Source organism: Furipterus horrens, unplaced genomic scaffold, assembly GCF_987537825.1.
Source record: "Furipterus horrens unplaced genomic scaffold, mFurHor1.1.pri manual_scaffold_1, whole genome shotgun sequence".
Classification (NCBI taxonomy): Eukaryota; Metazoa; Chordata; class Mammalia; order Chiroptera; family Furipteridae; genus Furipterus; species Furipterus horrens.
The window spans coordinates 35,570,992-35,584,582 of record NW_028327171.1 but is presented as its reverse complement, the minus strand read 5'-3'; the positions used below and the strand labels follow the sequence as shown (position 1 = coordinate 35,584,582).

Genomic DNA, 13,591 nt, shown 5'->3' with positions numbered 1-13,591 from the left:
TTTTCTGTTTGTATATTTTTGTATAGGTCTTCTGTTGATGTTCTGTGAGTATCCCAGGCATTAGCAAGGCAGTAAGGAAGAAAGGAAAGGAAGGAGGGAAAGAAGGGGAAGGAGGGATAGAGGAAGGCACCTAAACACTATACATATTAAATTCATGTACATTTCAGTACTATTATATATACAGTACATTTCAGTATTATTATATATATATATATATATATATATATATATATATATATATATATATAAAACATTTGGTGACATTGATTTCCCTAGACTGTCAAGTAGGTGAGATTGCTTTTTACCTGACCTACCTGTCCCTCCCTTCTCCCCACATTGTCCCTCCCCCTCAACCCCACATGTGCCTGCCAAGAGACAAAGCCTTCTTTCAAAAATGAGTCCAACATTTAATTACTTCACCCCCATGTGAATTTTAGTCACAGTACCACCTTTTCAGAGGTTGTCTGCCTTTGAAGCCTCAATTGTCACAGAAATAAAAGGCTTTGTCTTCTGTTAAACAATGTCAGGTATCCAGATACTGTAAGAATTTGGGGACAGTACCTCAAATATGCCCTGAAGGAGGCAGCCTCCTTCACTTGTACATTAGCCCTCTACCTGCAAGTTGATCATTTAAGCTCCTTGAAAAATGGTGACACCATATAAAATAAGAAAATTAATTCACAGCCACTCCTGAGGAATATTTACCATTTTTTAGATGGTGCTGGTTTGGTTTTGAAGTCATATTAGTAGGTGATGGAGGAACCCCACACCATAAAACAGTCAACTTTTCCTCCCAGCCCCCTCCTAAAAAGCTTTTTGGGTTTCTAAAAGCAACTTCTAAATTTATTTTCATTTTCTCTCATTTGAGAATGATATATGTTTCAGAGATTTAAGGCAATTTGGGCCTTTTTTTCCTTGAACAAATTTAGGTATAGCTATTTAATTTCCAGGAGTCCTGAGACTATTCTGCTAGGTTGTCATGAGGTTATTTAGTTTACATAAAGGCTTTCCTTCCATTTTAAATATGTGAACATATTGACTCCTTCTTTGTTTTTGTTTGCATATTAAAATTTATAAAAAACAAATTTAGAGAGTTCTATGGTTACCTTTTATATTTACCATAGTTTCTTATGGGTTATTAATTTACAAGCTTGCAAAGAAATTGAAGTCATGTTTTTCAGCAGATATGTAATGACTATTGGATGAAATCATGAAATTTTTAAAGCTGTGTTCACACAAGTATAAGACAGTCTGTAAAGCTCAAAACTTTGAATGTTTCTGTTTGTATTCATCCATTCTTTTGATGGTATTACACACCAATTAAAAATAAGTTCTCTTTTCTTGAACTTATACAATCATATTTTCCTCACTAATTATTAAAGACTACTTGCTGTACCTGTACTGTAGCTCCTGGTTTAATCATTTTCTTTTTTATAACCTCCCCTCTTCTAAATAATGAGACTTTGGCACTTTAAATGTCAACCTTTAACATATGGCATGATTTACTTTTTCTCAGGATTTTTTTTTTACAACACAGCTAGATGATGGGAACTAAGAACTTCATGTTTTCATAGAATTTTAGCTCCTCTTCATTTTGTTTGAAAAAAATCATTTTTTATTAAATCTACTGGGGTGATACTGGTTAATAGGGTTATATAGGTTTTAAGTATACATTACTATGATAGATGATCTGTATATTGCATTGTGTGCCTGTTAAAGATCCCCACCAATGCTGTTCTGGAACATCTGTGGGGTTCAATTGCCCACCACCAAGAAGTGTGACTCCCAATGAAAGAGTTTGGTGAAAAATGAAAGGGGTTGTTATTTAAAGGTTATACAGATTTAAAATAATGGCATATTTTGGCCATTAAGTCCCATTCCCTTTAAAAACACCAAAAACACATAATACTGCCTCTCTTTGCCAGACCAGGCCAGTTCCAGAAGAGACCAGTCAACGGTACCATCTTTGAGAAGGCAGAAGTCTGCAGCTCAGCACCCCCTGTCATAGTTTGGCTCCAAGCATCTCTCACAAACCCAGGTGGCTAGGCAGGTCTTCCACAGCTCTGTCAGCTCTGCTGCCTCACTTGACTTCTGGCTTTCAGACCTCCATTGTCTTACTCTAGACCGTGCGGCTTCCCCTTCTTCTCTTTCAGCCTGCCCTCATTTAAATGCTTGGCTGGGAATTGCCTGCATGATCTCATATCTGGCCCCTCCCATGATATGTTAGTGTCCTCCATTTTTGCCAGTTCCCCCATATCTTTTACCTTCTTTTGCTGCCATCTTTAGTCAGGGCAAAAGTTCCCAGCAACACACAGGGATCTGGGGTGGGCATCCGCCCCCTTCTTCTCACGCAAGTGCCGTATGAGTTTTCCCGGCTATTTCACGAGTCCCCGAGGGTTTTCACAGTCACGTACACAATTTTCCCTGGGTGGCAGCCCTCTTCCCTTCAGGAAGGCACAGCTATTAATTCACCATTGTTATGCAATGTATTTTAAACACCATATCAGCCACTACCCCCTTTCCCCAGTCAAGAATTATGGGGGCTGCTCTCCTATTTTTAGAGAACCCTTCCTCTGCACCCAGCTACTTGCCCACCACCCAAAGTCAAATCATCTTTTGTCACCATATAATTGGTCCCCTTTACCCTTTACTGGCCCTCACCCCTTCCCCTCTGGTAACCACCATACTATTGCCTGTGTCTCTGAGTTTCAGTTTGACTTTTCATATGAAACTGAAACCCAGGATCTTAAAGTAACTATTGAGCTAACCTATTTTTATCCACGAAAGCAGAGATGCTATTTTATATAGTGCAGTATAGACCAGGAGTCAACAGTATATAAGGAACAGTAACCTCCAGGAAATCTTGGGAAGACTATTTCAAGCCACAACCCAGAGGGGTGGAAAACATAATATGCATGACATGTCTGCATTTTATCCCTTCTCCATCAGGAAGGGCTTGGCCTGCTTTAGCATTCATATATAAGACACAAATCAGAGATAAAACTGAAGACTGGACATAGATAACTTGGAAATACAGTGGCAGGTCTCTTGAAGATAGCACTTCATTTCATTTCTCACCAATACATTTATTCCCATTCTGAGACACCTTTTGATGATGGAAAAAAGTCATATGTAGGAAGAGACCTGCCACATAATGGCATCCTCCTGCAATCTGTTGCCTTCTAAAATATAAAGTCTTCCAGGAGGAGCTACAGCCTGGAAGAGATTAATAACAGTCAAATGATAGAAATAAGAATGAAGAAGATATGTTTGGTTGCCAAGCAAAGATGAAACTTGAGGAAAAAAAGAAATAATGGGGAGGTAGAAATATATGTAAGACAAACTTTGAGTGCCAGACACTAGCACTCTAAATACACTTTTCTACATGACCCAGTAGCCCCTTTAACTGGATTCCAGACAGAATATCACCCCCCCTTGGTCTGTGCACCACCAGGGCCACAGAGCTACTAGCTTCCAAGATGAACAGTTCCCTCACTTATATAACCTCCTTTAGAACTTTTGTCTCCTGGTAAGGATTCCATTTCTGCCTTGTGAAGCTTTATAGAGGAGCCATTCTTGTATTCAGAATCCTGTCTTTGTACTGGACAGGGTTGTAGACCTCATTTATGCATTTGCCCAACATAAATATATCAGAGCACAAGACTCTGACTGAGAGAGAAGTGTCTTGAATCCCAGCTCTGTCACAAAGTAGCCATGTGAACTATTGCATGTTGTATAATATAAAGACTCAGTTTTTCTCAGCTATAAAATGGGATAACAATGCTTGTTTTCTAATGTTGTGCTAACAAATAAAGAGAATAATTTATCTACAGCTCTTAGCAAATGCACAATGACCACTCATTTAATTAATAAGTGAGTTTTACAGATTAATCAATGAACTAAATGAAGTACACATAGGCAGATTACAAGGGCAGGTTGCTTTCTGATGGCAGAAAGTTAGTCCCTGCAACTTAGATCTTGTCTTCAAATTAAACATCTTTGAATTCTTTTGACTTTTTCTCCAATATACTCTTCTTCAAGGGTATCCTTGACTTTTCTGCTCAAGTCATTTTGCATAATAGCTCAAGAGACAAAATAGATGCTTTGTGGAACAAGCAGTACAAGTCTGGGGACCAAGATCACCAGGTTCTTGTCTGAACCCTGCCATTAATCAGTTATGTACACCATCAAACCATACCCCAACCTAAAATGACCAGTCAAGAAACACAATCTGAAAACACCATACAGTTAGGGAAAGGGATAGCTATCCTCATATAACTAAATGAAGTATTGAGCTGGAATGCACAATAACAAAAAGGATCCCAAATTCAGCTGACTTTTACCATGGAACACAGAGCCTACAACTCATTAGTAATGCCAACTTGTGCTATGAAATAATTACAGTAATGTAGCTATTTATTCCTGTGATACTTTTTGGTGATTCATTTTAAGTCATCAAGAATAAAAGCTCTGTGGCATCCTAAAGAGTCTGGAGGCTGTTGAAACCCACATTTGTAACTCTGAGTTTCTATGAGCTGGTGTTTCTCTAATGCACAAGCAGAAAATTATTCAGGGTCTTTAGAAAAAGTATGTACTTTAAATGCTATTTATAAATTATATGTGCTTTGTCACTAAGTTAGACCAACCCAAGTACATTACTTAAGTTTTCCTACCAAAAAGCCTTTCATTTAATTTTTGCAAATGTTTCTTTTTGAGACAGGCATTTAATTGATAGAATATCTTAAATCTAATGAGTGGCCAATACAAAACACTCTTACTGTGACCTGTAGCTGTGAAGGATGAATATTGTTTTGTGTTAGGATTAATTTGTGAAGATGATCTTGACCTGATTTAGGTTTGATGTGATGTGATTCATTTGTTTCTCTGTTAGTGTTAAGAGTCAAATTATTGTCTTTGAAGAAAGAATTAAGATACTCATAGAAAAAGGGAAGTAATACTTATGTTATACTCCCATATTTACAATCTAATTAGAAGGATGAAAAATGTCACTCAGTGTAAGAGAAAGCATTGACTTAGGAGATGGGTTCTTGTCTTGCTTTTATCTCTAATTTTGTGACGTCATCTATGTTACCAGAATTCACCACCCTCAGCTTCCTTGATTGTAAAGTTGAGTGATTTTAAAATATCTTAGATTGCCTTAGTTCTGTGCTGAAAGAACACAGAAAAAAATTGCTACAAAATATTAATGATTAAAAATTAATAGAGTAAATTTTATGCATTAAATGCAGAAGTTATTCAGCTAATTGAAGCATTGTATATATAATCAAAATCTTAACCCTAGCTGGACTGGATAGTGGACAGTGGTGTGCACTCACACACTATATGCATATATACATAAATATATTTGTTCCAAAATTCTATAGCACTCACATATACTGCAAAACTAAAGTAAATTAAATACTTCAGAATTTAAAATTATATTTATTATGATTATTTTTAAACAGGAAAGGTTGCAAAGTAGAGAATTCAACACATCTATGTAAAAAGTTGCTTAACGTGGTACGCAAATGCATATGATCTTTAGTCATTTCCAGACGTTGCTAATATATGCAATATAAGTTAAATATCTTAATTTAAACTGCATGAAAATATAATTTTTCATATCACTGGGCTGATAAATGTAATGAAACACTGCTATATAGCCTATACTCTTATATTAGAAAAATACAGAACTTATGATAAAAGTTGTTTAATAAAAGAACTCCTATAAATTCAAGGTAATATTTCAGCATGAAAATGTGATCATCAAGATAAGGGCAAACTTTCCTTCATTGCTTATTTTGTTCTGACATACCCTTATATTAATAAAATCATCATTAATAAAAATGTCAATTCTGGATATTGCCTAAATGATACAGTGACTAAGTTTGTAAGAAAGTCTCAATGTAAGATATTCTGCTCTTTAGGAGAATCTGCTACTCAAGTTCATTCTAAATTTCAATAAAATTAAAATCATCCATATTATACCCATATATGTTTAAAGGAATTAATTTGAAAAATGTTGCTCATAAAATTTATATTTTTATTTTCTAGAAAATTCTAGTTATCATTCAAAATTGAATTATTATTAATGCAATAACAGAGTCATATTGTCACTAAAGGCAAAAGGTTCCCAACTCAATAATTTATAGTTTGCAAGTATAGCACTGCTTCTTTTTAATCTAATCTTGTTAACTTCCAAAATAAAACAATAAAATTATATTTATTCTCTCAGAGTACTTACTTACATGGACTTTATGAGAATTAAAGGAAATAGGATATATAAAAGCATTTATCACTGCTACATGAAAGTTATTTTATTTCTTGAAATACCATGTTTTTCTCTGCACCTTCTTTATAACACATAAGGTTTAGCAGAAAAAAATAGGATTATGAGTGAGATTTTGATTTTGATTTATTATTTGTGTATTAGAATAGACTAACTGCTAAAACAAACAACTCCAAAATTTCAGTAACTTAAAACAATACACATTTATTTACTCTGCGCTGGCCAGTATGACTCAGTTGGTTGGAGTGCCCACTCATAACCAAAAGGTTGCAATTCAATTCCCCAGTCAGGGCACATATCTAGGTTGTGGGTTTGATCCCCGGTCCATGTGCATAAAACTCAACAAATTGATGCTTCTCTCTCCCATTGATGTTTCTCTTTCCCTTCCTCTCTTTCTAAAAGCAATGAAAAAAAAATGTCCTTGGCAAGGATTTTTTTTAAAAGTTGATTTCTCCCTTACAATGTAGTCCAACATGGGTGCTCCTAATTGGTTCTCCTCCAATCAACAATGTGGGAACCCATACTCCTTCCTCCTTGTAGCTCTATCTTTCTCCATGTCCTAGGAGTCCTTCCTTTTCCCCCAACTGGTAGGGAAAGAAAATAGAGAATCGTACTAGGCAGGATCATACATTTGGGCTAGGCCCAGAAAGAGTACAATTCCCACCTACATTCCATTGGCCCACTCTCAGCCCCAAGGCCACATTTAACTGCACAGGAATCTGAAAAATGCCTAACCGTGTGCCCAGGTTATATATACATGTATGTTCTAAAATTCTACAGCACTCACATGCACTGTAAAACTAAAGCAAATTAAATATTTTAAAATTTTAAATTACAGTTATTATGAAAGTTTTTAAGTAGGAAAGTAAAACCCAGGAGGTAAAACCCATAATTTTCAAAAGACAAAGTAAAATATTCAATATAATATTTGAGACCCAAATTCTAAATTCCATAAAATAAGAAGCTCTCCATCCTTAGAAAAGTCACGTAAGCCTCTCCAATCACAATTCATCTCCAATTTAGTGAACCGAGCTGAAAAGTTCACAAAGTTCCTTCCAGATGTAATCTTGTAAGTAAAGCAATTTGCTGCAATCATGATCAACCCTGATATTGGGAGTATTAAAGGAACAATTTGATAATAATCTATAAAATTTTATCACATTTTTAAATTAGAAGTGACAGGATGTCTATTTACTAAGCCATCATTACTGGATACATAGTAAAAAGGTTACAACTTGTTCAAATCGTCCAGCAAAAAGATAGGGGGAAAAAATCATAATCCCATTATGTTGAAAATGTTTGAGGTTTATACTTTGTGCCAGATTTTTCCTGAGCACCTGAGTGCTCTTTAAAATTTACCAGGAAAAACCAATCCTCTTGGATTAGAAGAGGGAGATGAATCTTGTCTCTTTTTCCTAGTCATCTTTTCCCTGTACTTTAATTGCTTTTTCTTTATCCTTGACAGAGTCTCTCTCTTTCCCTGTCTCTCCGAGTGTCTTGTTATACAGTTATCCTAGGCAAGTTGATTTCTGAGGAACCAAGTGGCTCTTTTTGCTTAGCTGAAGTACAAGGACAAATTATTATAAGTTACTGTTTGTAGAGGAAATGAGCTGCCAGCATACACTCTTGGTTTATGTTAATATAAATTTTAAAACTTGATAAATGTGAGAATAACAATGGAGAGTTATTAGGATCCCTGTACTAAACACCTAATTTCGAAGTTTCTTTTGTGTAGTAGCAAAGCATAATTAACAGCAATGTACACTTCACAGGACATGTGGATCAACCATCTTCCCCATTCTTTGTACATATACAACATTAATTGACACCAGAGAAACTCATACATCAGGAAAGAATGACTCAATTGCACAAAATTTTTGACAAATTAAAAATTATCATTTGAGATCTGCCTTCATTTTTAGCACATCTACTTTTTATAAGCTATAATTCCTCATCTGGTCTCTTCTTCTATTTTATTTTCAAATCAAAGATCTTTGACAAATCATAAAAAGTGAATTAAAACCTACATTTTTATATCTATAATCATTACAAAATATTTTAGTTTTTAAAATCCTTAAGTATAATTTTTCAACATGCATATAACAGACTCTTCATGAAAGACAAGCCTAACTCTAAATTATCATCACAAAATGAAAACTTGATATTTTGGTAACCAACCCAAAATTCCCATGACTTTACTAAAGCTACATTTCTTTAAAAGTTGTTTCATTAAGGAGCCATTCAATAATGTACTAGATATATATATTTGAGACATATACATCTATTCTTTTGCAAGAGCAATGTGAGACAGGTTCAAAGTCTCAAGACTGTTTATCTCCAGAAAAACAAAAACTGTTAAAGCATTAAAACACAGCAAGGATGTGTCAGGATCTGGTAAAAGCATTTTCTGTATCTCCATTTCTACTTTATTTTCAATATTGATTCTTGTGACTGTAGCAGGTTTCTTTGAGAAAGTGTATCCATGGAGAATTCAATTCTTATTCTTACATACACGCTCGGCTCACTCACCCACTTCCTTACTCATCTTGAAGCTAGCAGGCAGAAGCCACAAAGGAACCCCATTTCTATTGGCTCCATGTGGAAAGAGAGGAAGGCTGCACTCCAGCACTTATTCTCCTAAGTGGAGAGCCCCGTGAAAGCCTGATTTCAAAGCCTTAAACGCAGATCAGGCTGCCACATAAAACCACACTTCTGCCTCTTGCAGAAAAGCTGGCCTAGGCTCTTGGGCACAAGTCTTAACGTCCCCGCTGTGAGATGGCTTAGCAAAGCCCTGCAGAAGTCACTTAGGATGCCAGCATTTGGAAAAGAAATGAGATGGAGAGAGTGTTTTCTTCTATCCTGGTCTCACTGGGATACTGTTCACATCTTTCTGGAAGAAAATTAGAGAATTAAATCCCTTCACTAAATGTTTTTGATCCAGAATTTAAAGGCTTTCAAAGAGAGCATCAGAAAAGCTCTTCGGGTGTTAAGAACTGTTACAGGCTGAATTGTGTCCCCAAAAACTCATATGCTTAAATCCTGAAATTGAGATTGTATTTGCAAATAGGATAATTAGGTTTAAGTGAGATCTTTTGAGTGGGCCTTAATTCAGCATAACTGGTGTCCTAGTAAGTGAGGGGGTTAGAGCAGACACACAGGGGGGAAAAGCCATGTGAAAATGCAGGGAGAAGCTACAGAGCTGATGGAAAGCAGAAAGACCTGAGACATCAACCCTGCAAACACCATGATCTTGGACTTCTAGGCTCCAGAACTGTAAGAATATGTGTGATAGTTTGTAAAGGCAGCCAGAGCAAACTGATACAAGAACTAACAGCTTACACAAAGCAGTCAAGTCAGGTTGTGACTTTAGAACGGAGGTCTAGAACAGCTTCTCTCTTCAACACATTATTCCACATGCATCTAGAGACAACTACTTGCTTTTACGGTCCGGATAGGCCATCCCAGGATTGGTTCCAGCAGTGAACATATATAAGCACCAATCTGGAGACAATATTCTTCTACTCAATCTAAAGAATCTTCATTTTTGCTGGAGGACCAGACCCTGGTGCCAAAACACCTTGTTTAATTTCTTAATCCAGGTCTCTGAATTCCAATCCTGTGCCTGTATTACCCATGTTAGGCTTCCAGAGTTGGCATCTAGGCCTTAGCATCCAAAACCTGCTACATTCACACCATCCATGTCACCTTGTCTGAGTGCTGCCTCTGGGTCTGGTGTCACAATGTATTCTTGGTTTCCTTCCAGTTACTCCAACCTGGAAAGGACAGGGCTGTGGGCATTGTAAGTTCTCTCACTCAGCCAGTCAGGCATTTACCCCACAACAAATTTAAAATGAAAATGAGAAAATTTGCATCATTTTCTAATTGGAGTTTCAGAGAAAGGAGGATCCTTTGCATCCAGAAACTTCCTGCAGATCTGCTCTTTTACACACAATACAGATGACCATAAAGGCCATTTGAAGGCACCAACAGGTGGAGTAGGTAGTAAATAGTTAAATTAGGCTTCTTGGTTTCAAATCACCTCCTTTGTGCTTTTAATTTCAATCAGAAATTTGTTTACAAAATACTATGCTGTAATAATATATATTGCTGGTTTGTCCTTTGTTAGAAAGTTCAGGTCTGTTACTTTTTCTTATTGGTTGTTGGCACTTTCAGTTACCAGGAATAAAAAGTATTCCTATACATAAGTACAGATTTTTATAATATGCTTTTATGCTATTTTTAGGAAAGTAAGGTAACTATAGACACTTCCACTTTTATTTCAGTGTTCAAGCCTCATTAGAAGGCAAAGTTGTAGGAAAAAATAAAATCCTTTTGAAACTTCTCATAACTTTCTTTTTGGTCTGTTTCAAATAATAATGGACCTACTTAAAACAGGAAGTTCAGGGTGATTGAAGGCTTTGTCAAGAATGACATATGAACAAAAAATATTTAAAGAAATTCTTAAAACTTAAATAGACAAATTCATCTCAAACAACCCTTGTGATCTGGAGAAAAGGGAAGCTTTGTCATGCAGAAGTTGAGAAGTTTTTCTTGTTCTGGAAGGCTTTCCCAGGTGTTGGAAAAAGAAAATAATCTGATTTGTCTAGTTTGCTGCATTATTTATGGAAAATACCTAGATCTAGATATTTCAGTTAGTTTTTTAAGTACAAATTGCTCATCAATGTCTGTTTGTGAGTAAGGTAATTATGTTAGACTTAAGAATTTGATTTTTTAAATCAAGTGAAAAGTGACACCTTAGAAAATAGAATTTTAATTTTTATCTTAAAGCAAGCTCAGTTTAGAGGTGTCTGTTTACAAACTTTCTTTGTTTAATTGGTTTTAATATGAAATAGTGTTTCCAGAACTAATTAAAATTTCATTCTAATGAATATTCAAGACCAAAATATATTATCTTTGTGGTACAGTATATAGATTTTTAAATCACCCATAAAGGTAATTATATTATTTTACATTCTTAAAAAGTCATATGTTGTTGATGATAACAAGTAGGTTGTTTGCTTATTCTCAGGCCATGATTGAAGAAGCCATCACCAGAGCAGAATCATTCTCAGTTATGTACACACCATTTGCAACAAAAATCAAAGCTGATAAAGTAGAAAAAGTAAAAGAAGTTTTCACAAAAACTCATCCTGCATATATGGAATATATCTACACAGGTAAGATTCAATATCTTCAAGTTATCAGCTAATAACTTTATTTCCATTAAAACAGATAGAGAACCATTTCTGGTTTATTTGTTTATTGTTTCAGTTTTAGGGGTATGGTGATTTAATCTGAGGAGTAGAAATGGTACATTATATTAAGGTTTTAAGTAGGGCTAACCCTATGGATCTAGTGTAATACTCCTGTGCCATCATGATTCCATATTTTAAAATGAGGAATAAAACCTAGGAACTAATATTTTTAAAAATAAAGGAATAACCTTTGGTAAAATACCACCTTCCCCCACATCCTTCATCAGTAAACTAAATGATTATAGTATTTTCCTGAAGATGGATTTTTTCCCAGTGCCTGCTCCTGCTATTTCTATTCCTTCTTCCATCTACCTCACACCTCAGACCTCCCTCTTTCCTTATGTTCTTGGATCACTGGTATCCAAATGAGATGTGGATAGCCAAGTGTACATAGAAGACACAACACTAGTATTAGTCCCTTTTTCCTCTTTTTGTCTTTGGAATCCATTTGCCCTTATTCATTTATTCAAACATACTTTTTACTACCTAATATGTACCAAGTGTTATTTCGAATGAAAACATGAATTTTCCTGTCCAAAGTTAATAGTTCTTAACAATAATTACCATGTTAAGCAAAAGCTCCAAAGGTACATACTTAATAGTGCATCCTCTTGTTAAGGCCCCTTCATGCCTTTTTTTAGTGCATTGATGCCCAGTCACTAATTTCAGGACATTGATACCCAGTCACTGATTTATGTAAACTATGTACTCTACTAGTGATCACATTTAATATGCCGGGCATTCTATATTCATTATCTCTTCTTATTCCCATAACTTATGAAGTGAGTAAGATGATTTGCATTTTAGAAACAAGAAAACATCAAAGAAAACAAATGGCTTTTTCAAAGATGAATAGTAAACCACTGGCATCATGTCTTGGATTTAAACCCATGTCTTTGCCATTGAGCTACACTATTTCCCCACCTGATAGGGGCAGAGTTGTGATGAAAACATCAAATTTAGGTCCCATGGAGTCCTTTTAATTTCTACTACACCTCATGCTCTTCAGAAGAAACATAGTAAATAAATCTAACCAGTGGTGATTAAATGAGTCCATTAGGAATAACAAGAATTTGAGGGCAGAGAAAGGGAAGAGAAGAAAGTGCAGTGCATGCTATTATGACCATTGACACTTATTTTCTTCATTTGAGCATTGTGTAAGGAAGCAGAGAAAAATGTTTCAGAACTTACATTTTTTTGTCAATTGTTATAAGTCATTTATTATTTTACTATGGATTTCTTAAGGGGTTTGGGGGGAGCATTAATAGAAAACAAAAGTCATGTCTATCTAGTGTCATGGAAAATAAATCAGATTCAGCTATTTCCATTTTATTCTCAGCTCTAATGATAATGAAGAGAGAGATTCATTGAGTTCACCAGTTTGCCAATCCTCTACTGGTAAAAAGAGTTTAGTTATATTTAACCTACTTCACAGAGAAGGCATGAAGATTAATTAATACTTAGGAAGCACTCTTGTTATTGATAGTTTAAAAAACAATAATAACATTAATGTCTCCTGTAACTCTATCAAACCTGTTATCAAGATGAATTATGATCTGTTGGCAAGATTACTCATGCTAAAAGATTTTATGCTTTGGAGGTGAAGATAATTAGAAGTTATTAATGAATGTTTCTATTACTTTTCAACTACTAATTGCTGGATTATGACAGTGCTATATAAGAGCTTAGAAAGGAAAGGCACAACTTCTAGAGAAAGAAAGGGAAATAGAAAAGACAGTCTAAACTTTTACATTTCTTGGGGACTGGTTAGGTTCTTTGTTCTCTAGAACATGTCTTTGGGCTAACAAGGCTCTTGCACTGATGACATTACTTGCCTCTGCTGCAAATGATTAAAATGTGATCCCCAGAGCCATTGCTAGAATGATGGTGAAACTACAGTTAACAGTATGTGCGCCATGTTAGTAGTATGGCATCTTTTTCCCCAGGTAATTCCAAGGGGAATGAAGGCACAAACTATAAGAAGAAGGAAAGTGAAATGCTATCTTTAGCATCTGGATATCTTTCACAGGAAGTGCAGAGTGGCAAT

The 13,591-nt window shown here is 35.4% G+C and overlaps 1 protein-coding gene across 1 annotated transcript in view; it reads left to right on the top strand.

Annotated features, from left to right (window-relative positions):
• The window catches only part of SPATA16 (spermatogenesis associated 16), a 203,725-nt gene that overhangs the window by 134,367 nt on the left and 55,767 nt on the right, over positions 1 to 13,591 (top strand). Inside the window, 1 exon segment of the mRNA XM_090285969.1 lies at positions 11,319 to 11,466. Within this exon segment, the coding sequence (XP_090142095.1) occupies positions 11,319 to 11,466 (148 nt within the window).